This window comes from Trachypithecus francoisi, unplaced genomic scaffold, assembly GCF_009764315.1.
Source record: "Trachypithecus francoisi isolate TF-2019V2 unplaced genomic scaffold, Tfra_2.0 Lachesis_group11, whole genome shotgun sequence".
Lineage (NCBI taxonomy): Eukaryota > Metazoa > Chordata > Mammalia > Primates > Cercopithecidae > Trachypithecus > Trachypithecus francoisi.
Genome location: NW_022681456.1, coordinates 122,182,250 through 122,209,085, shown reverse-complemented (window position 1 = coordinate 122,209,085; position 26,836 = coordinate 122,182,250). Strand labels below are relative to the sequence as shown.

At 34.2% G+C, this 26,836-nt stretch overlaps 1 protein-coding gene across 2 annotated transcripts in view; it reads left to right on the top strand.

Annotated features, from left to right (window-relative positions):
• LOC117090787 (ovostatin-like) overlaps positions 1 to 26,836 on the top strand; it is a 123,555-nt gene that overhangs the window by 95,390 nt on the left and 1,329 nt on the right. For both annotated transcript variants that reach the window (XM_033223390.1, XM_033223389.1), the window contains exons 16-34: positions 463 to 633; positions 1,568 to 1,664; positions 5,749 to 5,845; positions 7,032 to 7,260; positions 9,125 to 9,251; positions 9,615 to 9,733; positions 10,251 to 10,302; positions 11,439 to 11,522; positions 14,447 to 14,623; positions 14,819 to 14,900; positions 17,555 to 17,711; positions 19,498 to 19,572; positions 19,905 to 20,070; positions 20,271 to 20,494; positions 21,863 to 22,078; positions 24,016 to 24,140; positions 24,752 to 24,842; positions 25,345 to 25,413; positions 25,628 to 25,730. In XM_033223390.1, the coding sequence (XP_033079281.1) occupies positions 463 to 633; positions 1,568 to 1,664; positions 5,749 to 5,845; positions 7,032 to 7,260; positions 9,125 to 9,251; positions 9,615 to 9,733; positions 10,251 to 10,302; positions 11,439 to 11,522; positions 14,447 to 14,623; positions 14,819 to 14,900; positions 17,555 to 17,711; positions 19,498 to 19,572; positions 19,905 to 20,070; positions 20,271 to 20,494; positions 21,863 to 22,078; positions 24,016 to 24,140; positions 24,752 to 24,842; positions 25,345 to 25,413; positions 25,628 to 25,730 (2,461 nt within the window). The remainder of the gene's footprint in view (positions 1 to 462; positions 634 to 1,567; positions 1,665 to 5,748; positions 5,846 to 7,031; positions 7,261 to 9,124; positions 9,252 to 9,614; positions 9,734 to 10,250; positions 10,303 to 11,438; positions 11,523 to 14,446; positions 14,624 to 14,818; positions 14,901 to 17,554; positions 17,712 to 19,497; positions 19,573 to 19,904; positions 20,071 to 20,270; positions 20,495 to 21,862; positions 22,079 to 24,015; positions 24,141 to 24,751; positions 24,843 to 25,344; positions 25,414 to 25,627; positions 25,731 to 26,836) is intronic.

The following is a 26,836-nucleotide window of genomic DNA, read 5'->3' as shown; positions in this document are numbered from 1 at the left end:
TGACACTTGCTCTACTGAGTATTCCCATAGCTATTATTTAATTTTATTCTCATATTAATCAACCCTATAGAACTAATGCGGTATTCCCATTTTGATTAATGTCTAATCTTAGACTCAGGGAGATTTAGTAAATTAACCAAGAACGTTCTCTAACAATGTCCTTGAATGAGTCCTCAAAGAATATTCAGCGGTGCCTTTATCTGGAATGTATTAAAATCCGTGTACTTTTTGTTAGTTTTAATGTGATTTAGCCAGCAATTATTTAACTGATTAAATAGTATTTCAAAGTTTTGACAGATCTCAGATCCTATACTTTCTCAATATGTGTGTATTTGGTATAGGTCTGATGATAGTTCTCTATAGGATATTCATAGGATGATATAGGTTGTTTATATACTGCTTGTGAGGAAAAATGAATTGTGTTCTATAAAAAAATACAGTTTATTTTCTTCTACCATCCAGGTGTATAGTCAGCTATATTCCAGGGAACTACATGGCTATTATTTCAGAGGACTTAACTTAGAAGATGGCCTTAAAGTGCCATGTCTTAAAGATGAACATATCCTTTACAATGGAATTTATTACACACCTGCATGGGCTGACTTTGGAAAAGATGCCTATGACCTTGTGAAGGTAAGACAACTATGTCTTAAAACGGTGAATATACGTGACAATATGTAAATAAATAGAAATATTCATGGTGTGGATTTTTAATGTCAGAATTCTTAGAGTACAAATTTACAATTAGTACTAATGTCTGAGAAATAATATCCCAAAGAATGTTATAATAGCAAAAAGACCTGATAAAGTTATTATTATATTATAGTTATAATTATATAATAGTTATATTATAAAGTTATAATGGTTATTTTATATAGTTATAATAAATTGTTATGAAGTCAATATATTTTTTAAAGTTGTATTAATATAATTTTATTTAAAAATTATTATAAAGTTATAAAGTTATAAGGTTATTATAATATGTTATAATAAGGTAAAGTTATAATAAGATTATTGTAACTTCATTATAAAGCTATAATATTTTAAATAATTAATAGTATTATTAGAAAAAGAACTAATATGTGAGGGAATTATCAGCTTTCCTGACATAATATTATGCACATTATATACTGGGGTCTAATGCAAATCCCCATTTTGCTCCTACATCTACCCACAAATTCAATTTCTACTATTTCAAAGTATTCTACTATAATTAAAGTGTATATAAGTGACATACTGTCCCTAGTTCAATAAAAATGCCAAATTCAAAGCAGTGAAAGTATAGTGGGGTAAGATATGAGATGTCTTTTTTTGTCCTCTCTTATTTAAAGGTTTTCATCAACAACTCTTGATTAGGAAAACAGAGCAAAAGCCATTAGAATTAGAGAAACTAAGGAACTCAAAGACACGAAATTTAGGAAATGTCAGCGAAGTATCTCTAAATATATGACAATTAGAGATGGAGAAATAAATAAGTGGAAATTGAAAATATACGTAGAACAAAAAACCAGTTCAAACTGCTAGTCTAGGCTGTTATGTGACCTAAAATTTGATTTTATCTTAAAAGGCAATGGGATTAAAGATTTTTACCAACTCTCACCTCCGGAAACCAGTATTGTGCAAGGACTCTAAGCATCTTGACTATACTGATTACATATCCTTAGGTAAGTCACAGTATAATGTGAAGGGCAGGTGACAAGTTATAATCTCTTAATGCTTTTAAACTGATTGGGAAAAGAGGGGAGGTGATTATTTTCTTTTGCTTTGTCAATTAATTCATTTAATGTGCCTGTCATATCGGATGTTAGAAATACAGTGAGAATAATGCAGGTAAATCTTTATGCTCATGAAATTTACATTGAATTTGGGATGTAGACAATGTACAAATGACTACATATTGTCATCTGTATATTTCTTGTGTTGCTATAAAGAAATTCTTGAGGCTGAGTAATTTATAAAGAAAATAGGGGCCAGATGCAGTGGCTCATGCCTGTAATCCCAGCACTTTGGGAGGCTGAGGCAGACAGAGCACCTGCGGTCAGGAGTTTGAGACCAGCCTGGCTAACATGGTGAAACCCCATTTCTACTAAAGATACAAAAAATTAGCCAGGAGTAGTGGTGTGTGCCTCTAATCCCAGCTACTTGGGAGGCTGAGACAGGAGAATCGCTTGAATCCAGGAGGCAGAGGTTGCAGTGAGCTGAGATTGTGCCATTGCACTCCAGCTTGGGTAACAAAAGCAAAACTCCATTTCAAAAAAAAAAAAGAAAGAAAGAAAGAAAATAGGTTTAATTGGCTCATGGTTTTGCAGGCTGTACAGGGAACATGGTGCTGGCATCTGCTCGGTTTCTGGGCAGGCCTCAGAAAATATACAGTCACGGTGAAAGACAAGGGGGAGCAAATGTCTCCTGTGGCCAGTATGGGGGCAAGAAGAGGAGAGGTGTCACACCCTTTTCAACAATCAGATCTCACAAGAAGCCACTCACCATTGCAAGAACAGCACCAAGCAATGCAGGATCTGTCCCCATGACCCAAACACTTCCTGCCAGGCCCCACCTCCGACGTTGGGGATACCATTTCAACATGAGATTTGAGGGGACAAATATTCAAACTATATCAATGGCATAATTTCAGATGGTAATAAGTGCTCTGATAGTTAATCTTTCCTGAATTGTTGCTACATCTAGGCATTTTACAAATGTCAATCCATTTATTCATCATAGTCTATAGATTAGAAGCTCTTATCTGCAATTTGTCAATGAGAAAAATGAAGCTTAGGCAGGTTAAGTAACTTGTCCAATGTAACAGAAGCTAAATAACAGAGGTGGGATTATAATCCAGACGTTCTGATCCCAAAGTCCATGTTTCTCTATTGTGAGTTACTATCTCTCAAAGAACTACCGTATGGAAAATAAAACAAGTTAACGGAAAAGAGCAGAACATCAGGATGCTATTTTAAATAAGATAGTCGGAGAAAACCTCTATGAAGAAGTGACCTTCAATCAGAAACCTGATCAAAGACTGTGCAGAAAAGTCCGGTAATATTTAAAAATAGGCAAAAAATATAAAGACATGATACAAAAAAGGGGAACCAAATAGATAAGAATGATATGGAGAAATATTTAACTTCACTAATAATCAGAAAAAAATTTAAATGAACATTAAGAAGCCAGTTAACACATCTGCCAATGGTGAAAAGAAAGAAAATTCAAATGGTAATTGTTATTCAAACAAGACAAATGGGAGCACTGTATGTACTATTGGTGGGATTATAAAGTGGTACAGACATCATGTGGGGTCTTGTAGTACTCAAATTAATAGGCATGCACCTTCAAACACAGCAATTAAACTTCTTGGCATAAACATTCAAACATAGCAATTAAACTTCTTGGCATAAACACCAAGACCTGCAACTCAAGTCCATACGAGGAGATGCACACTATGTAATATTTGGTGCGTTGTTGGTTGTACTAGCATGGAATGGAGACAACCTAGGTGACCATAACTAAAGGGATGGATTAAGTAATATGTGGTAAATACAGGCTATGGAATATTGGGAAGCACTAAGAAATAACATAAGTAAATTTTCAGAATGAAGTTTGAAGTGGGAAAAGTAAGAAACATAGTCGTATCTAAATTATAAGATTATTTACATGAGTTTAAAATAAACATACTAAGCAAAATTACATATTGATGAAAAATTTGTACAGATCCAGGATATATACAAAATACATTAGAGTGCTAGAAAATGGAGGGAAGGGATGCTTCAGGAAGAGGGCAGCAAACAAATAATATTTAAATATTTGTATATTATATATTTGTATATATAATATATTAATTTTTTATATTATATATTATATAAAATATATTTTGTTATATATTTTATATTTGTAAATGTTATATATTTTATTATATAAAAATATTTTATATAATATATTTTAAATAAGTCATATATAATGTGTATTATACATTTGTTTATTGATAAGGATAAAGATAGGTGAAAATTAGGAAAAATAAATCAACACAGATCATAGTCTGTATACAAGGTTATTCCTAAAACCAGCAAACAACTAATACCTTTAGCTAGCACTGATTTGCAGTAGTCCTGAACAAATCCAATAGGCCGATATTAAGTGCTGAAACTATGCAGCCCAGTTGTGATTGAGACCAGAAATATACCATTATACCTCTACACATGCATGGAGGCTGGAACTGTGGAATGGCTGCAGGCCCACAGCCAAAACTGGAAATAAAGAGTCATAAAGCTGTTGCAATTTGAAGTTTACCCGTGCAAACTCCTATTGAATATGTTTTCACATTGAAGTCTTATAGACCTCTAAGCAATATTTATACTTTGAAAGACTATGAAAGATGGTACACAAACAGTAACCCGAGGAATTTACATTAGCAGGCTAAACAGGAAACTGAATAATAAGAAAAATAATTTAAAATGAGCATTGTGTTATTAAGATATTCAGATGAAGTGGGAATTAGTGGTAGAGGTCAAAGAGAAAGTTTATTTTATTTTATTATTTTATTTTACTTATTATTTTTTTTTTTTTTTTGAGACGGAGTCTTGCTCTGTCGCCCAGGCTGGAGTGAAGTGGTGCAATCTCGGCTCACTGCAAGCTCTGCTCCCGGGTTCATGCCATTCTCCTGCCTGAGCCTCCCCAGTAGCTGAGACTACAGGCAGCCACCACCACACCCGGCTAATTTTTTGTATTTTTAGTAGAGATGGGGTTTCACTGTGTTAGCCAGGATGGTCTCGATCTCCTGACCTCGTGATCCGCCTGCCTCGGCCTCCCAAAGTGCTGGGATTACAGGCGTGAGCCACCGCACCCGGCCTATTTTTAATCTTTTAATTATTTTGTAGGATAGTGTATTTTCATATTACTCATGTAATGTGTTTTTAGGTACAATATAACAAAATATCACTGATAGATTATTTCAGGGATGAATAATTTATAATATCTTAATTTTTAATAAACATCTGTGAAATATTCATATATTATTCACCAAACATAAGACATGCCTAAATAGACAAAGTTTTGTCGAAGTTTATTATGAAGATTGAATGAGTTTATATATGTAAAAGGCATTTTTGATCATGACTGAGAAATAGCAGTAATTCAATAAATGATGGCTACTATTATTACTAAATCTTGTCCTCAAAACATAATGCTAAGAAGTTAAATCTGACTTTTTAGATATGAAATAACTAAATATTTTTTATGTTGCTTTGCCTTTCTTCAGATAAAATTTTACTTTTTTATTTTAGTTTTAATTGATAGATAACTGTATATATTTATGAAGTATACTGTGATGTTTCTTTTTTTTTTTTTTTTTTTTTGAGACAGAGTCTCGCTCTGTCGCCCGGGCTGGAGTGCAGTGGCCGGATCTCAGCTCACTGCAAGCTCCGCCTCCTGGGTTCCCGCCATTCTCCTGCCTCAGCCTCCCGAGTAGCTGGGACTACAGGCGCCCGCCACCTCGCCCGGCTAGTTTTTTGTATTTTTTAGTAGAGACGGGGTTTCACCGTGTTAGCCAGGAGGGTCTCGATCTCCTGACCTCGTGATCCGCCCGTCTCGGCCTCCCAAAGTGCTGGGATTACAGGCTTGAGCCACCGCGCCCGGCCGAATACATTTAAGTACTGTGAAATGATCACATCATTAGTTAACATTTCCATTAGTTCAAATACTTATCTTTTTTTGTGGTGATAACATTCTTATAGATATTTCTTTATATTCATTCAGAGGATTATACAGGTTCGGACCTCAAGAGTAAATTTCATGGTGAAACTCTGAGAAAATCATTTCCTGAAACTTGGGTTTGGAATCTTATTACAACTGAGTGAGTATTTTTAATTGTGTTTTTCTTCATTTAATTTTTCTTTTTATCTGAATGAAAGACAACATTCATATTTGCCAGCCTTATGGAAATAAATATGTCCCCAAGACTGAAAACTAAGAGTGTGTCAAAAATTCTGCAGAGCCTGTGATAGGATTCTAACTTCTCTTTTTTCTTCCTTTCACTTTCTCCTTTTATTTTTTCCTTATTTCTTTTTCTTACTCTATTATGTTTTATCACTTTTTTTTATAAGAACTTGGATGTTGTTGGAAGGAAAGTTGTACAGGAGACTATAAAGCACACTGAAATTTTTGTTGTATGACATGATGAACATAATACTCAACAAATACATATGGAGGTAAGGGAGAAAGGAGAAAGAGGAGAAAAGAAAATGTAAAAGAGGAAGAAAAAAGGAAATAATAAAGGGGAGGAAGAAGAGGAGGAAAGGAGGTTGGAAAAAAATAAATTTCTAAGTAGGTGCCATAAAAATTTCAAGTATAAGGCTAATGTGCACACTTTAAACAAAAACTGTATTATATGGCTCATGTTTTATACTTATCAATAAAGTTGGATAAATGTGATAGCAACGACTTATAAGTAAACTAAAGTTAAACAAATTGCCAATTTAGATATTCTGAGTAAATTAAATGAGTCATTAATTCATGTCTCCTGCTCACTCAAACATTTCCAAATATTTTGGTGTTAAAGACCACTTATAGTGTCTACTGATAACGAAAGACAGAAATGCACAGAGATGAAAGTATCTTTCTCAGTGTTTTATAAGAAAGTAAAAGATTAATGCCCATGTCGAGTATTTTAATGGTTCATAATTGTTCAGGGTTTATAAGAAAATACATAGTATCATAAAATTTAAAATAGAATTAAAAGATGAGATCTCACAATTAAGAAACAGTAGAGTCAAAGATGACTCAAAGGTAAGGAAAACTAATGCACTGGACACAAAAGCTTAATGTTAAGCTTCTTTACAGATAAGGTATGATATGGAGCAAAACAGAGGAAGAATGGGATAAAAAATAAAAAGAGAGAGAATTTGCCTAGTGTAGCTTAGCAGACCATTGAACCATCAAAGGAGGAAATGTAGAGCTCCAAGGAAGTGGAATGATCCAATTATACATGTGTTACACGGTGACAGCTTCTCTGTGAATCTGTATGCTATCTCTTTTATTAGCTCCTCAGGTGCAGCCAACCTTAGACTTACTGTTCCAGATACAATTACACAATGGAAGGCCAGTGGATTCTGCATGAATGACAAAGCTGGATTTGGCCTCTCCCCAACTGTCTCCATGACAGCTTTTCAGCCCTTCTTTGTGGATCTCACTCTGCCCTATTCGGTGGTTCGAGGAGAAGCATTCACTCTGAAGGCCAATGTCTTCAACTATCTGAAGAGCTGTATTCAGGTACCAGCTCTTCTTAGTAAAATAGCAAGTTCTTCCCTATGTAAATTATCTTCAAATATCAGTTGCCTGATGATCAGAACTTGGTAAGAACTTGTCTTTCCTTCCTAAGTTTTTAAAAAACATTAACAAGCCGGGCGCGGTGGCTCAAGCCTGTAATCCCAGCACTTTGGGAGGCCGAGACGGGCGGATCACGAGGTCAGGAGATCGAGACCATCCTGGCTATCACGGTGAAACCCCGTCTCTACTAAAAAATACAAAAAACTAGCCGGGCGACGTGGCGGGCTCCTGTAGTCCCAGCTACTTGGGAGGCTGAGGCAGGAGAATGGCGTAAACCCAGGAGGCGGGGCTTGCAGTGAGCTGAGATCCGGCCACTGCACTCCAGCCTGGGCAGCAGAGCGAGACTCCGTCTCAAAAAAAAAAAAAAAAAAAAAAAACATTAACAAGCTCTACCAACCACTCAATGTGTGATTTGGATGTATAAATGATTATATCTAGGTGGCTGGCTGAACATAAAAGAACTTAAGCTCTATGGTATAAGCTACTTTTTATTATTGTGTGTGAGGGGAGGGTGGGTGGAAATGATTGAAGAGATCCCTAGAACTTTTGATTCTTCAACGTATTCAATAATTTTGTGCATAAGACCCTTTTGAAGCCTTGTGAATAATTACGCTGAATATTATCAAATTAGATTTTAAGTTTGTTTACCTTTGGGATACATGAGGAGATGCAAAATACACAACAGCTTAGGGGTTTCATAGGCTCTTGAGAGCTGACCAATAGCTATGGAAAAAAAAACCCAGCAATTTCACAATAGAAAAAACACACACACCATTTCTATGTGGGTTTATATCTTGGTTTTCACACTGTCTAGTTCTGCTGCTTTGAACAAGATACTGATCTCCATCAGCCTCAGTGTATCTGGTGTAAAATGCTGTTAGTAATACATATTTGGCTGGGTCCTTATGAGAATTGAATGAGGTAATGTAAACCACAAGCCTTACACAATACACTGCAAATAATAAGCATTCACATTTGTTTCCCATCTCTTTAACTTTTACCAAAATAACAAACTTCAGCTATGTCTATAATAATAATGTGGCCTTTGTTTTTTGCATTAGCTCATCTCTTTCAATGGTTTGCAATATGGTGTGATCCCCAAACCCAACCTTTTGTTGACATCCAATTTGGTGAACGTCAGTAGAGAGTAGGGACAAAATGACGTGTCCAAAGTGCCAGGTAACAAACCTAATCAACAGATTTTACTTTAAGTGATACTGTTTACTTAAAAAAAAAAAATCAAGCAGGTCGAACTATTCAGTTTATTAGGAAGCTATTTTTTAGGAAAAAATAAAAGTACATTTTTTTCATATTCAGGAAAGTTTGTTTTTGCTTCCTTGTTAGTAAAGTTTTTCTTTGTGAGCCTGAGTTGCAATGCAGTCTTCTAGATGCTTTGTATCTGCTATTTGCCATAGCACACATGGCTGTGAACTGTAGATGACAATGTCCTCAATTTACAGAAAAGAAAAAGAAAACAGGCTCCCAAGAGCTTATGATAACTTGGTCAACCCAAACTGGCCAAAACATCTGCATATTCCGCTGCAGTTCTGTGAAGTAATGCATTATTATATAAGACCTAAATACTGGTTTTTCAGAGTAATTAGTCACTAAGTGCCAAAGGTCAAATTATAACTCTGTTGTAAGACTTTGAAGATCTCATGGTTTGGAAACCATTCTTTCCACAGCAGAAAATATGAAAGGCGGAGAACTTCCTTTCTAACTTCTCAGACTTGTGTGACTATGCTATGTTTGTGTATGGAAAAGATTAAACACTTTTTCTCTCTCTTTCCTTGTCGGGCCCTCACAGGTTAATACTGTACTGAAAGCATCTAGTGTTTACCAAGCCAGACTTCTCTCAACTGAACATGAAAATATTTGTATATGTGGCAATGAGAAAAAATCCTTTACTTGGCTGGTTACCCCCCAAACACTGGGTAAGATTCACAGTTATTATATGTTTTTACATCCCTTTGTAAATCCCCCTAAGAGCTCATGTTGGACTATTAGTCTATGATAGGCAATTTACCCATTACTTACCACCACCGCTTATCCATTCTTCCATTCCTTATGACGGTATTCTGTTTCACAACCCAAGACCGTTATGCCTGAGGACAGGGGTGGGGAGTTGGAATCAAGTCTTGACTTCAAGAGTGTTTATTTTCCAGGTCATATTTTATTCTCTCCCCTGTCAAATGTCAATTATTTTAACAATTTACCTCAACAGAGAGCTCAAAATGATTTCTGCCTCCTTATATCTTCATTGAAATAACTGCCATTTACATTTTATGCCACTTAAGGTACAGTCAACCTCACTGTCACTGCTGAAACCCTGCAAAATAGTGGCTGCGGGAATGGGTCATCTACAGCTCCAGACATTGGCTGGAGGGATACACTGATCAAACCCTTGCTGGTAGAGGTATGACTTCAAAGTAAAACTTTTGGGCCTTGAGGAAAACAATCTGTGTGTATTTCAAAGATTTATCTCCATTAAGAAGCATAAAGTATAGCTTTCAGAACCCATGGAAAGAGGAGTGAACCACTTACCCAAAGATAAAACACAGTATTTCAATCAAATATTTGGAAAAAGAAGGCCAGAGATACACATTTCATCCACTTATGCAAAGAATATTTAAAGTCAACTGTATAATAGTCTTGAAATAGAGGGAAAGAATTTTGGAGCTTGAAGGATCTTTATGAAAATCCTTGATTTTCATTTTGGTAACACAGCTTATTGTATAGCATGCAAAATCAAATGGTTCATTTCTGCATTATCTTGGGCTTAATAATTCATAGATGCACTATCTGGAATACATTTTGAGGGTGATTTGTTCTATTTAGGTATTATTATTAATTTGTGAATATGCTGAATATTCAGAATATTGTTGAGTGTAAAATTAATCATGACTACTTTCTTTTCTTCTTCTAACAATTAGCCTGAAGGTATTGAAAAGGAGATGACACAGGGCTCACTTATTTGTACAAATGGCAAGTAGACACCTTTACATGTTTTTGCTGACATGGCAATATTGAATGACACTTTTATTTGTCTTTGTTTTAGAATGAAGGGTTTTATTATTTATCTTCTCAGAACATGGCTACTGGGAAAGATTAAATTACTTTCAAGTAATAAAACTTAATAATTTCACAAGTCAAAGCAAATTTTAAACTTTTAGTTCTTCCTTATTGACTGTTCCCTAGTTCAGAAATTCAAGTATCTGTGACTTTAACCCTTCTCTCTACCATTTAATTTCTACCCATCAAGCCTTAATTTTGTCATTAAAAATAGTAACTATGACTCTAAAAGTTCTGTCAAAAGCACCCAACCAGAGAAGAATTTTCTCTACCTAATGTATGTCATTTATTTTATCCTCCCACCTCTGAACCAAATTCTGACAAGTCTTTTTTTTTTTCTGATTACCACATCTTCTGAAGTCCATTACCTATCTGGGGCTTTGTCTCACATCTATTGCCTAAAAATATTTGTTTCCAACGCTGTAACAATTAGTTGCCCTATAAATAGTACCAGACTGCAACTGGATTTCTTTCTATTATCTAATTTATTTTGCTTTTGCCACCATTTATTTGTTTGTTTGAATGTTCGAAATATTAGAGGCCCCTGGGGTTAATAGTAGCCAGAGATCTCATTTTATATTCCAATATTTTGTCACCTTAAGGAGCATACACAGGTAGTGGAGTATTTTCAGATTCAGTGTTTTATCACTTACAATTAGGTGATGTTCTAAATTTATTTTCTTTTGGCCTAAGCATACTCTTCTATACCAAGGCAGGAAAAACATCTAGTCTATTCATCCTATAAGTTGTTTTGTGAAAATCCAATTAAATAATAGGTGCAAAAGTAAATTGGAATGTACTCACCAAAGTTAAGTTTTCATTATATGTTAAATTGTAACTGATTGTGAAGAGTTTATGTGAATATGATTAGTTATAATTATAGGAATCTCTTTGACCTTTTTTCTGATTATTTTAGAGTTGGGAATAGTCAATAAGTAGACATTAAGTGATTTAACAATCAAGAAGATAACTTATATTCAAAGTCAAAATCATGATTTTTAAAATAAATGAGAGATCTGAATTAATAATTTCACTTTACTATTTCCTAGGATCCACAGTATCTCAACCAGTAGTGCTAACTTTACCAGATAATCTTGTAAAAGATTCACCTAGAGCTTATTGGTCTGTCCTTGGTAAGTCTGCAAAGCAGTATAATACATAGGCTTGGAAAGAAGAGAAAAATTATACCTATTTCTGCCATGGTTCTATTTTGTCATCTGTTTTAGACTGCATTTCTAGCCTAAGAATTTTATAATTGAGGTTGGTATATATAACTAAGTTGGTATATATGGCACACTCACTTTCCTTTCTTGAAGGTCATTTGATCTGACACATAAAAATTTACGTTAGCATTTCAGGTTCATGTCTCATTTAAGGCTACCTCAGTAAGGAAAAACTTTTATGTTTTCTCACAAACCAGTGATTTTTAGAGTACAGCATGCTGAACTAGTTAACATCGATATTTCACTTCTTTTGCCCTGAAATTACAACACTCAGGTAGGAGCGAACAGCATTCCACACAAAGGCAGTGGTCCCTGTGGGACAATGACCAAAACTGGGCAAAGCATCCTACTCGTAACTTACAGGCCCTATAAACCTAGAACCCCAGTAACGCGCCAACAACTGGAAAAGCTTAAGGGTGATAAGAACAACTGTAAGACGTGTTTAGGTATAGAAACATAAAATGTATGCCAAAATTAAATAGAATATATTTCTGTCGTTGTTCCCATGTTAAAAAGGGCAAATTGCTTTCTTGCTCATTCCAGATTTCAAAGATAGTTACCTCCATGATTTATTTCTATCTTTTTTAAAAACAATTCTGGACTGTTTAGCCCCTACCTTCCAGTCATCACCTATATACAGCCCAGATTAAAGACTTAAGAGGGACATCTAAAGAATACTGTACAGTGGAAGGAATTCTGCACTCCTTGTGGCATTATGGTTATGTCTTGCATTGTTGCAGTAGAAGAAGTATAGACCAGAAAAATACTAACAGGGAGGGGAAGAACACTCATCTTATATCCAGAACATCTTCCAGTATCAAAACCAAAGAAGACCTGCACTTACTTGAGCTTTTGGCTTTGAGCAAATAAGTCTCATTAACAAAAGGATATCCAACAAATATAAGTCACAGATGCTACACCATTATATCCAGCACCATCATTCTAAACCCTTCTTATTTTTAGGCTATCTTAATAGCAAATGGCTCAGTTTCCATCTATTTGGTGAGCCGTTGAATTCAATTAGCTAGTTAGTACCTTGTTGAGGATTTTTGGGATTTATATGCATCAGGGATGTTGGTCTGTAGTTTTCTTTTCTTGTAATGTCCTTGTCTGGCTTTGGTATCAGGGTAATACTAGACTTGTAAAATGAATTTGGAAGTATTACTTCCACTTTGATTTTTTGGAAGAGTCTGGTAAGAACTGATGTTAGTTCTTTAAATATTTGGGAGAATTCACCAGGGAAGCCATCCAGTCTGGGACTTTTATTTGATGAGAGACCTGTGATATTGATTAAATCTCCTTACTCACTATTAGTCTTCTCAGACTTTCTGTGTATTTATGATTCGGTCTTAGCAGGTTATGTGTGTAGGAATGTATTTACTTCTAGATTATCAGTTTACTGGCATATAATGCTTCATAGTAGTTTTATGTGATCCTTTGTATCCTTGTAGTATAAGTTCTAATATCTCATCCTTCATTTATGGTCCTGTTTATTTGAGTCTTCACTCTTTTTATCTTAGGTAATGGTTTGTCGATTTCATTTATGTTTTCAACAAACTAGTTTCATTGATTGTTTTTCTAGTCTCTACTTCATTTATTCCTGTTCTAATATTTGTTATTCCCTTTCTTTTGCTACCTTTGGGCTTAGTTTGTTCTTTTTCTAGTTCCTTAAAGTGTAACATTAGATTATTTATTTGAGATCTTTCTTCTTTTCTGATATAGCAGTTTATCAATATACATTTACCTCTCCAGACTGCTTCTGCTGTATCCCATAAGATTTAGTATGTTGTGTTTCCATTTGCTTTTGTCTCAAGGTATTTTTTTATTTCCCTTTTGATTTCTTCCTTGACCCAGTGGGTATTCAGGCATGTGTTCAATTTCTACATATTTGTGAATTTTTGTCCTGTTATTTATTTCTAGTTTCATACCCTTGTGATTCAAAAAGATACCTGATATGATTTCAGTTTCCGGACTGTAGAAGTTCTTTACAGTGGCAAAGCGTAGTGGATAAGAGAACTGACTTTCCCAGAAGGCTGCCTTGGGTTTGAATCCCATTTTCACCACTTGCTGTGTCACTTTGGGAAAATTACTGAACCTCTCTGTGTCTCATTTCTTCATCCCTTAAGTAAAGATAATAGTATTACTTATTTCATAGGATTGTTATAAAAATTAAATGAGTTAAGATGCTTAGACATCTCCAGACACGTAGTAAATGCTACACAACTATTAGATATTGGTAGACAGTGTGTAAGGAAGTGTCCAAGTCCAGGCACTCTGAAGCACTATTTTGTGTGCTGAATTCCTGACTCCGCTGTGTCTTTTCCAGATGATGCTGGGAAATTTTTCAGCCTCTCTGTGCCTCAATTTCATTATAAATGAAAAAGTAATACCCACGTATGTTATTATTATAAGCATTGAATGAATTAGTATGAGCAGAGTGTTCAGAACAGCATCTGATAAATGGCAAGCATTTTACAAAGGTTTATTTTGGGCCCAAATCCTGTTGTTTTAGAAATGATGATTGACCTGGAGTTTTCTACTTCACCCTGGGAGCTCTCCAGAAATTTCGATTCCCACAAACTTGTGGGTTCTTCTGCTCTTGGCTGTGCTGCTTTGGATAACGTATCTCCACCATGGTTCTGAAAACAAGGCCCCGAGTTGTCTTGCTAATTCTATAGTGTGGGTCCAACAAATAGAAGAGAAAATAAGATCCAGATAATAGTTAAAATAATTCCTTCCAGTATCTATGACATAGAGATGTGGAATACAAACTAATATTCTTTATCTTATCCATTTTTATACAGTCCTTCATATTGACTTGATTGATTTTTCAGGAGACATTCTTGGTTCTGCCATGCAGAACCTACAGAATCTTCTTCACCTGCCTTTTGGTTGTGGAGAGCAGAATATGGCCCTATTCACTCCCAATATTTACATCTTGGACTATCTGAGTCAGACTCAACAACTGACCGAAGAGATCAAATCCAAGGCTATTGGATACCTGACCACAGGTAAAGCATTTGGAAGCCTTATTTTGCTCCTCTCAGTTAAATCCCTGAATCCCGGCTGTTTTGCTTGTTAAGTACGTGAATGTATTTGTCTGTATGTATACATCCACTTATAACTAACACAAATATTCAACTTATCCAACTTTTCTTCTGGATCATCCATTGTAATTTGAAAAATAATATCTCTTCTTGTTTTAGGTTATCAGAGACAGCTGTCTTATAAACACTTCGATGGATCGTATAGTACCTTTGGACATAAAGATCAACATGGACACACATGGTTTGAAGTTTTGTTATTTACATCAGTTTACTTAGATGTTTCTAATTACTTCTAATCTACTTATTTTTTTTCAAGTGATTTTTGAGAATTTTATAAAAGCTATGGATCTTCCCCCACAAACTATAAATATACAAACTTCCACACACATATACACATTCTTTTAATAGGATTCCTGGGCTCTTGGGTTAAAGACTTATGGTATTTCTATCTTTTACTGACAAAGAAATTATACATGATACATAAGCAAATTATTAGACAAAGTAACTCAATACAGCAGGATAAAAGGTATGAAACTACATTTATTATAGAAGCAAATTATTCCATTGAAACAATAATATCCCGGCCTAACCTAAAGATAGTCTCAAGATTGTTTATGATAACTGATAGTGCCACTCAGAAGTTGTGCTGTGTAACTATGAATCCTCTTAATGAGACTTTAAAAACCTATATTGGAGCAGAATCCTGGTTGCGACAAATGGGGAAATAAGCACTAAAACCAAAATAATTTAAGCAAAGATTGCATTATTACTGTAAGCCTAAAAGACAGGGTGATTAATGAGATGCAAGTTAAATTTTAAAATTTATTCCCTATATTATTAACTTTTATTTACAAATACATATTCACCCCTAGCTGCTATGTCCTGGGAACAGTAATACATCCTTGAGGTACAAAAAGACAGATGCTCGCTATAATAATCATTATTGTTTCTTTTCTAATTGAGGGTAGTAAATCTCCATAATTACCCAGTGAGGCAGATAGCATCATGACACCCATTTTACATATAAAGAAACAGAAACACAATATATTAGTTTGCTAGGTATCATAAAAAAGTACCACAGACTAGATGGCATAGACAACAGAAATTTGTCTTCTTATGATTCTGGAAGCTAGAAGTCCATGACTCAGGTGTTAATAATGTTGACATTTTTTTGAGCCTGTCTTCTGGGCTTGGACATGACTGTCTTCTCCCTGTCTTCTCATGGTCTTATCTCGGTGCATATCTGTGTCCAAATTTCCTCTTCTTGTGAGGACACCAGTCATATTGTCATATTGGAATAGAGTCTACTCAAATGACGTCTTGTAACTTACCTTTTTGAAGACCCTATCTTTAAAAACAAGTCAAATTCTCTGGTACTGAGGTGTAGGGGTTCAATATTTGAATTTGAATGAGGAGGCAACACACTTCTGCCCACAACCCACCGAGAGGTTAAATAATTTGTGCAAGTTCACATTGCCAATATTGTGGTAGAACTTGAATGTCTGTTCCAGAATGTGAACCTTCACTCACTACATTATTTTGCCTCTTGATAGTTCATGACCCTTGACTCTGAGAAGTGTGGAGTATAGTGGGGAAAGGCAAGTAAGAAAAAAAAAGAAAAAACATTAAAACACAACGTGATAAAAGCTGTAATAAAAATATGCACATGATCCTATGGAAGTGTATAGGCATGGCAACTTTTCCAGCAATTATGTGATGACGCGTTTGGACTAAATGCAATGCATATTACACACATGGATAAATCCAACCGTGTTTACCTGTTAGGAATGCCAGTCTACAAGGGAGAAGTTAACTAAGTATAAACTACAGCTCGTTTTGGATGAGCCATTTAAACCCTGTAGACCTCAGGTTATCATGAAATGATAATAAGGCACACATGCCTCATCTTGGCCTCTTAAGATATTTTTCTACTTAAACATCCTATAATTTCCCAATAAGCTCTTAGGTGTTAAGAGGGGACAAGGCAGGAATTCTAGTTTTGCTTTGGGTAGAGATAAAAGAATCTGGGAAGATGTTATAGAGAAGGTGACTCTTCATTGAGGGCGTGAATGATGAATTCAGAGAAGAAGGAAGAGAAAGGATTTAAGTCAAATGGATGGAGACTTGATTTAAGTTATTAACCAGCAACATATAAATTATTACCAAATCAGTAATATGCAAATTAAGCAAATCAGTAATATGCAAATTAATAAAAGTATTATTCTTATCTGAACAACTCATAAATAATCTCCATTAATGTTTTGGCAACATTTTCCTTCAGTCTTTTTCTCCTATGCTTTATAAACATAATTGAGATTATCCTGTATGAGAGGTTAGTCTTCCTTTCTTGAAACCTAACATTATTTGTAATAACTTTGCCATGTCATTAGAATAACTTAAATCATCCCTTAAGCCAAAGGGATGGGTGGGTGGACACGTTTGGCTAGAATTTGAGAAAGAAATTTTCAGGATGTGAAACTAAAAAATATAATTGAAGCAAGTTACACTTTTTTTCTTTCTTTCTTTCTTTTTTTTGAGATGGAGTCTCGCTCTGTTGCCCAGGCTGGAATGCAGTAGTGTGATCTCGGCTCACTGCAACCTCTGCCTCCCAGGTTCAAGCGACTCTCTGCCTCAGCCTCCCAAGTAGCTGGGATTACAGGTGCCCACGACCACACCCGGCTAATTTTCATACTTTTAGTGGAGAGGGGGTTTCACCATATTGGCCAACCTGGTCTCGAATTCCTGACCTTGTGATCCACCCACCTCGGCCTCCCAAAGTGCTGGGATTACAAGCGTGAGCCACCACGCCTGGCCAGAAGCAAGTCACATATTTTAATGAGAATTCACCAGCCTCTCAATGGTTATTATAATATGCACTATATATCTTTTTTTCAGGCTCACTGCATTTGTTTACAAGTCATTTGCACAGGCTAAACGTTACATTTATATCGATGACAAAGTTCAATCCCAAACGCTTATTTGGCTCTTAAATATTCAGAAACCAGATGGCTGCTTCCTAAATTTTGGCAAAGTCTTTAACAATGCTTTGAAGGTACTGATGATATTCTACCTTACAGTTTTCTATTCTTTCATTATAATTGTTTAGTGAATCCCAAAGTACACTGAAGAAATTGGTAAAAATTGTTGAACTGGAATTTCTACTAGCATAAACTAATAATCTTGAAAACCAATAAAATGTTTCTTTATAGCAAATGGAACATTTTCTTTCCTTCAGTCAGGTTAAAAACTCTAGAAGATTCTAACAGTAATTGTGGTGACTGGGGGCAGGGTGCAGGGGCAGGATTATTAGTAAAAGTGTGAACAAAGAAGTAATAGAACCTGGATAATTCTTAATAGCTTAGTGCTCTATCATTTAAGAAATTCTTTATCAATATTGTTTTATTATTAGAATTCAATTTGTTTTGCTCTTACTTGCTAATATCACTGAGATAAGTGTTCATAATGAATATGCCTTTTATTTCTAAGTGTTTTAAAACTTATGTTTTCTTCATAATTTTCATAGTAGTATTTATTTATTGAAAGTAGCTTGGAAATTTCATGTAAGATATCGACCAAAATATTATTCATATGTCAACAACTCAGAAATAATCACCATTAATGTTTTGGCAATATTTTCCTTCAGTCTTTTTACTTATACTTTATAAACATAACTGAGATTATCCTGCATGAGTTTTTAGTCTTCCCTTTTTGAAACCTAACATTATTTATAATAACTCTGCCATGTCATTAGAATAACTTAAAAACATAAAATTAATAGCTCTCTATACATCATCATATGAATAAACCAAAATCTTTCTTGAGGTTTCAGTAATGCTTAATAAACTCAAAATAATGTTTTGTTAACATTCTTATATGTAAATAGGCCCCTAGTTCATTATTGAATTAGGATAGCTATCTAAAAGTGTAATTTTTTAAGGTTCTGATAAAACATCACCAGATTGATTTTTAGTAAAATTGTGCCAATTTTGATTCTTTGTACATATAGAGTATCTAACTCATAGCACTACTGCTAACTCTGAGTAATGTAGGTATGAAAACAAAAATCTTTGAAAATATGAAAGGAAAAAGATGGTGCTTAATGTCTATTTTTGTTTATAGGTCAATTGGTTCAAAAGTCAAATATTTTTCATATGATTATTTTTAGTTTAATTTTTCTTCTTTGTAACTGCCTTTTAATCTTTTGGAGCTAGTTTGATTTTCTTTATAACTAAATTATTGACCTACTAGAATTTATTCAGTATGTTGTGTAATTTATATATAATTTACTTCTATATTCCAAATGGTTCACCACTTATCATGACACCTCTTGTTAATGAATACTGTTTCTACTGATTTTTGAGGCTAACTTTGTTACATTGTTTTCTGTGCTTCATATGATTTCTCTCTGCTCTATTGATTGATCTACTGATTATGCTACTATAAAATATTTCTGTTTTATACTATACTCTTTTAATCATAGTAATATCATAGCATGCATTCTTTTCATGATACTTTTTATATTATTTCTAGGGTAAATATGAGGGTGAGAATTAAATTAGAACTTTGCAGTACATTCTCTCCCTCCCTTGATTCTAAATGCCTTCTGAGGCCCATAAGTTATTTTGACAAGTGATGTTCCTATTTATATAAAATGTTCAGGTTTTTGTTCTCTATTTCCTACTTTTTATAAACAGTATCTTTTGAGGACATGAAAAACTTCACCTCCCAAAAATATAGGAAAAAAAAAAACCATACTGAGTTTTCAAATATATTAGATTTAGAAATACCCTTCCTCTGAATTCCATGAGACTGACATGTTACTGCTGTGTTTCATTCAGGGAAAAGAAGATAATGAAATCTCTCTAACTGCATATGTTATTAGTGCTCTGCTTGAAGCTGGCCACCCAGTCTCGGTATGTAGCCCACTGGTGATACCACTAACTTGCTTCTTATGAACTTAGAACATTTTATGCCAACAATATAGTAATAGGAAGTAGAACTATATGTTTGTAGCTACCACATATGCTGAATAATACTGAATCAATATCCTTCTGAATCGTCAAATTACACTGTGCAGATGGAACTATGTAGAAATTAAAATGAATATGTTGTATTTGACCTTTGAACATTTCAGCACAAACAAGATTCATTCCTAATTTTTTTCCAGCAATGATCATATCTACATCTGTGTTTTTGTATGTGTTTCTGTGTGCACATTTGATTTTTTCTTTTTTATTCTTTGCAGTATATGGCTATTCAAAAGGGTCTCCAGTGCTTAGAGACGGTATCTAGGGAAAGAGCTATGACTACTTATGAGCAGGCTCTCCTAGCCTACACTTACAGTTTAGTAGGCTATGAAGACAAAAGGGAATTCTTCTTCAATGAGCTGAACAAAAAAGCAAAAAGAGTAGGTGAGTGTTTTTGACCCTTCCTGGAAGTAACATGCTGGATAAGTAGAATGATTGGCAGTGGGATAATTATCATCTCCTCATGTTTCTTTATTACCAGTTGTAAGGTTTGCACTCCCTCAAATACCACCCATTTGACCACACACAGTTATATGCCATGCTTTGACACAGACACTGTTGAATTCCTTTCACTTTTTGGTTAGGTGGCTCCGTGTACTGGGAACTGGAAGAGAGGTTTTCTATGGAAGGATCGTCATCTTTCTACTACCCTCAGGCTTCCTCTGCAGATATAGAGATGACCTGTTATGGGCTACTGGCTCTTCTTTTCAAGCCATGGCTGACTTCAGAAGAACTGTCCTATGCATCTCAGATTGTACATTGGGTGGCAAAGCAGCAAAATTCCCGTGGAGGTTTCTTCTCCACAAAGGTAACTCTATATCTTTGTAAAATTTCTATGTACAAGAAAATTGAGCACTTGCTTTGCATTGGTGGTATTGGTCTTTAAATTTATACATTACATGTATGCAATTAAATGTAATTGTTGTCACTATTGAACTTGCTGTCATTTTTCAATTTGATGTCTTTCAGGTTTTTTACAGATGTAGCATTTTATCTAGTAATAATCTCTAAATACTTATTCAAATATGCTTTACTTTAATTTTTAAAATAAAAACTTAAGTACTAACCTCCTAAATGTTCTATATAAAATTAGCTATGATTTTATCAGAAAAGGTGTTCTCAATTTGCATTATCATCAGCAGTGTGTACCTTTCATTATATAATTTCAAAATCATTTCTCTTGATCTGATACAATAAAATTAGTAATTCATTCTGTATAAAAATAAATCTCCCTGGTTTCTACTTAGATAGAATATGCTTTCATTTTTTTAAAGTTCTCTTTTGTATCATGTATTATAAATTTCCTGGTCATATCATTTGTACATTTCCTAATAGGGATATTAATATTTTCCTTGATTATGTGTAAGACTTCTGGATATAGTAAAGATATTAACCTTACTAATGCATGTAACATCCTTGTCAACTTTGTTTTTCTTCCAATTTTTATCATGCTTTAAAATACACATTCTTTTCTTTTCATTTTCACTTAATATAATTATTCTACTGAAGATTCTCACTTTAAAACTAAGAGTAGTACTCAACACAAAAAATATATGAATATATTATCAGACTTTTCTGTAATATGAATTAATTCATCGTATTTCTATTACTGATTCATTTTATAGGATATATTTTGATTTTATAGGATATAATTTTATGGGATACAATTTTATAGGATGTATTTTGATAGAGTTACAGTAGAGACCTAACTTTAAATGGCCAGCCAGTTGTCTCAGTGTCATTGATGTAATAATTAATTGTCCCAATGATTTGAAATGCTACTGTTATTGAAATATAAAGTCATATATATTTTGTCATCTTTTTAGTCTTTTTGTTTTTTCCATTGACATTTTGGCCTCGTTGTATGCTTTGATGTTTGGTAAAACAAAACCTGATTTGATAGGCATTTAAAAAAAATTTTCTTGGCATTTTCTTACATTTTTATTCTATTAAACAATGTTTTGTTTGTGTTGAAGATTTGAACAGAAAGGTTGCCACAAACCGCATTTATTTGTTTAAATTATACAGCACCCAAGACAGTATAGTTCACAAAACAAAGCAAAATGCATGGAAAAAGATGTAATCGCATTTTAAATTATTTTTAAATAAATCTCAGTTGTATTTGACTGCTAAATCCCATGGTATGCTTTCATACAATTTGCCGTTCTTCTTTTAGGATACCATGGTGGCTCTCCAAGCTCTGACGCTATTCCAGAGGCTCACTTTCTCGAAGAGTAGACAGAATTCAGTGCAGATTTTCTCTGACCAAGGATTCAATACAGCCTTCCAAGTGAATGATAAGAACCGTTTGTTGCTACAGCAAATTCCATGGCCAACAACTAAGGGAAAGTATATGGTGGAAGTGAACGGCAATGGCTGTGTTTATGTGCAGGTAATTGTGGGCGTTTTTACCCCCCAACGTATCCAAACTTATAATCTAAGTGAAACTAGAGAGAATAGTATAACGAACGAATAACTACATTTAATAGTTTGTTCACATTTGGTCATTTTTGCTTCACATTGTTTTGCTGAATTCTAAAGTAAATTAGAGTTATCATGCCACTCCTAAATATGTTATATATGGATCTCCAAAAAATAAATAAGGACATGCAATTATGTAACTGCAATGCCATTATCAGAGCAACCACACATTAACAATAGCTTGGCCAGGTGCAGTGGCTCACACCTGTAATCCCAGCACTTTGGGAGGCCGAGGTGGGCGGATCACTTGAGGTCAGGAGTTCGAGACCAACCTGGACAGCATGGTGAAACCCCCATCTCTACTAAAAATACAAAAATTAGCTGAGTGTGGTTGTGTGTGCCCATAATCCCAGCTACTCGGGAGGCTGAGGCAGGAGAATTAATTGCTTGAACCCGGGAGAGAGAGGTTGCAATGGGCCAAGAACATGCCAGTGCACTCCAACCTGGGCAACAGAGTGAGACTCCATTTCAAAAATAAATAAATAACAATAGTTTGTATTGTGATATAATCTCATTATCAAACCTCTATCCCCAAATATACTTTATGGTTGTTTTTCAAATTAGGATTCAATCAAAGACCATACTTTGCAGCTGTTTGTTATGCTTCTCAAGTCTCTTTTAACCTAACAGATCTATCAAGTTTTTTGTATTTTTTGTGACATTAATTTGTTGAAGAGATCAGGCCAGTTGTGGTGTAGAATTTCCCTAATTCTGAATTTACCAGATTGTTTTCTTCTGCTGTCATTTAATTTGTTGTCTCATTCTGTGCCTTCTGTAACTAAAAGTTGGATCTATATTTATATTGTATCACATCCAGAGGCACATCATTATTAGTGATGTGAAGTTTGATCACTGGATTAAAGGTGGTGATAGCCATACTTCCCCACTAATGTTGCTGCTTTTTTCTTCTTTGCACCAACAATTAACATTCAAAATATTACATTGGGATCGTGAAGATGTTGAGTTCATCATCAATTTTTACCTAAAAGTCTTAACACGCATTGATGATCTTTACCTGATCAACCATTTCATTAAGAACTACAAAGTGGTGATTTTCTAATTCTATCACACCTTCTACCTTTATTAGCTGGCATTGCCATACTGTATAGTCCAATATACCAGAGTATACTCAATATGTCAAATGTTTCCGGACAGTTGGCAGTAGTTTCCCTCTTTGACCATTACATATGACTTTGAAATTAATAATGTGTATATACGACTTTGTACTTGGACAGGTATATCTTCTGGAAATATTTCCTGAAGTGGGATTGTTAGGTCAAGTTAAGTCTTTAACCAAGCCTCCTACCAAGTCGTTTTATCTTGGATTTAGATTCTACAATTTCTCTTATAATTTATTCATTGTATTCTTGGTATTTACCTTGATTCCTGAAGTTCTGATATTATAGTAATTTTATCAGTTGCTTAAGGCTGAAATCAGATCATTTTAATTATTATCCAAAACACAGCATAGATATAGTCTAACTCTGCTACTCAGTAGCTGTATGAGTTTGGACAAGTTACTCATCTTTCTGTCCCCCATTTCCCTCATCTATAAAATGGAGGTTAAAACTAGCATCTACCTCAAAGGATTGTTGGAAACATTAAAAGAATTATTATATAAAAAAGCATTTAAAAGTAAGTGCAGAGTATATGTTCAATAAATGTTAGCTAAAGTTAGTAGTGTTACTAGTATATTGTATAGAATTAGTGTTACTAGTATATTGTATATAATTGTATAGAAAAAAAGAAGCAGAGAGGTAAAAATTTAAGTTGAAATGTTAATGTGGAGGTAATAAATTTAATATTAATCCTTTAGTTAATCAACAACATATTCTATGTTTCTCCAAGTCAACTTTGAGATATAACATCCTGCTCCCTAAGAAGTCATCTGGATTTTCCCTTTCTGTGAATACAGCCAATGCTTTCTGCAGAGGATTATTTGATGCAAAATTTGACCTTGTTGTTTCAGCCAGGTAACAACTCTTTTTTTTTTTTTTTTTTTTTGGTAAACATAGATATCCCTCCACCTCTAATTCAGGTAGCCTAGTGTCTTTCTCTGCCTCCAAGTGAAACCACATTCCAATTATTGTATGTGAAAGACTGGCCTGTCTTTATCCTCTTGGAAAATATATTTCATCTTGTTTAAATTGTCTAAATTTTATAAGATTATGGTAGGTGCAAAAATAAATCTGACTTCGAAAAAATATGGACCAGGAGGAAGTTGTAAGGGAAAAAAGTTCTATAAATTCCTCCTCAAGAGGTACATTTTCTTGATTTCTAGTTTGTAAATCAATACATTGCAAACTCTTACTTTTGAAACATAAAATTCTAAAACGAGGTTATCAGACCTCGGTTCAATTCTCTGGGTCCACTTAGGAATGAATTAAGATGCATGTTGTGTCATTTCGGAGCACCACTAACTTCAGTTTATTATTAAATTATTCCAGTCTCGGAACAATAAACTCTATAAAGGGGATGATAAAATAAACTTTTTTTTGCATGAAAATACATTTTATTTTTTGTTTTCCTAAATAATGATCAAAGTTTATCTGAATTTTAAATTTTGTATTTTTTAAAAAAAAAGTTATTATGGAAAGCGCAACTCTTCCAACATGGCAATCATTGATGTGAAGATGCTTTCAGGATTTGTACCAGATAGATCATCAGTTAAGAAGGTAAAGATTTAAATGTTGTTAATTGAAATAACTTCAGAATAGATACAATGTGTTGAGCCCTCTGCTATACTATACATTGGCCACAAGTTTATTTTAAAAAGGAATACATTTTCTATTCTTAAGGAGTAAAATTTGAATCTTATGTGTATCTTAAAGTAAAACATTGAGGTTCTCAAATTAATTTATATTCTTATATTGTCAAAACAGTGTATCAATAAAAAACAAGTAAATGAGTTAGTATTTAGTTATTATTATATTCATTCTATTATTCTATTTATTTAAAATTAGAAACTAATATATACAGATAGATGTCTCAAAAATGTCGAATGAATAAATCTCAAAGATAAATATTTGTTGTTGTAGCTTTATAGAAACATGGCAAGTATTTATAAAGATGCAGGAAAACTTCCAAGTTGAAAGCAAATATTTTATCTTTGGATCACTAGATGTTTGCAATCCTAGTTCCCTGAATTTTCAGCACACTTTTCTTCCTTATTTTTAGCTTCAGGAAGATGGCAAAGTACAACGAGTAGAAATCAAAGCCACCCATGTCTTTTTCTATCTGGAGAATGTGAGTTTACTGTCATAACTTGGTTTGTGTGTTGATGTATATGCTTGAGGCATAATGTGGTTTTACTTTTGTCTTTGTTTTTTTATGTTTAAAAAAGTTTTCCTAAGAGCATAAGTATCGAAACAGTAGTGCTAAAATAATTCTGAATATTTGAAATGAAAAGAAGTTGAGGGAATACATCTCAATATGCATAACAATATTGATTTATTCTCAGGTTACTCAAAAAGAAATTCAATTCTCATTCTCCATCAAACAAGATGCACTCGTATCCAACATCAAGCCAGCATCTGTTCAGCTCTATGATTATTATGAAACCGGTAAGAAATGTATTTAGTTACTGTGGTTTTTGTCATTAAGTAATTGCAGTTCTGGCCATTACGTTCAAGGCGAAAACCACGATTGCTTTTGCACCAACCTAAATAGTTAAACCAATTTTTGTTTTCCCTACTGCTGTTACAGTTCTTATTTTTGAAATCTTCTTCCCTTATTTGGTGTTTTGTAACTGTTCATACTGCCTAATACAAAAAGCATCAGAATTTCAAGAGCAAAATTTGAGGTTTTTTTCTACCTAAATGGACAAAACTGGCCTGATTTTTCTTAACCAGTCTTCTCACTAAGATGTTCACTTAAATTATTGGAAAATAAATGTGAAGTAGGCTATCTAGCTGAATATAGATTCAGGCAAAATAAAGTTAATGGCCATGAAGGTTGGCATAGTTTATGCATTAGTGTGAATTACAGGATACAGAAATTATGTGTTTATTTGAAGAGAAAAAGAGACATATACTATTAGAGATGATAAAGATATGTTCATAAAAATATTCTTAGAAAACATATTTTTAAAGTCACAACCACTTATTATTCCTTGCAATTCTATGGATCAGCCAAGCTGATTGGTGCACGGTGACTGGTTTGGGCTGGTTCAGCTCTTCCCTCTTTGAATTGCACCTGTAATTCACCTGGTGAGTTGGCCAGCTGGATGTTCTAGGAGGCCTTATTCATATATCTAGCATTGTACTGGCTCTTGATTGTCGGCTGGCTGACTGGCAGCTTAATCAGCTTATTCTTGACTCTCATCCTTCAACAGGCTAGTCTGGGCATCTGTTTATGTAGTTAGCTACCACCTATCTATTCATATATTGCTTAGCACAGTGAAATTTTTAAATAAAAAATTTATAATCAGAGCTACTTGGTCAGGTAACTTTGGGTGTCTGGATTTTGTTTTGTTTTGTTTCAACCAAGTTCTTATGGTGTTATTAATGTTTTAACCAAGGCTCAGGAAAGGTAAATTCTTACTGATAACACCAAACAAGTAAGTAGCAGAATACAATCTCGAAATGAGGTCTTCTGTTTTGAAATTGAAGCTTATCTGAACATGTGCTTTTGCTAGGTAAAAATTATGTCTATGAACACATTAAAACAT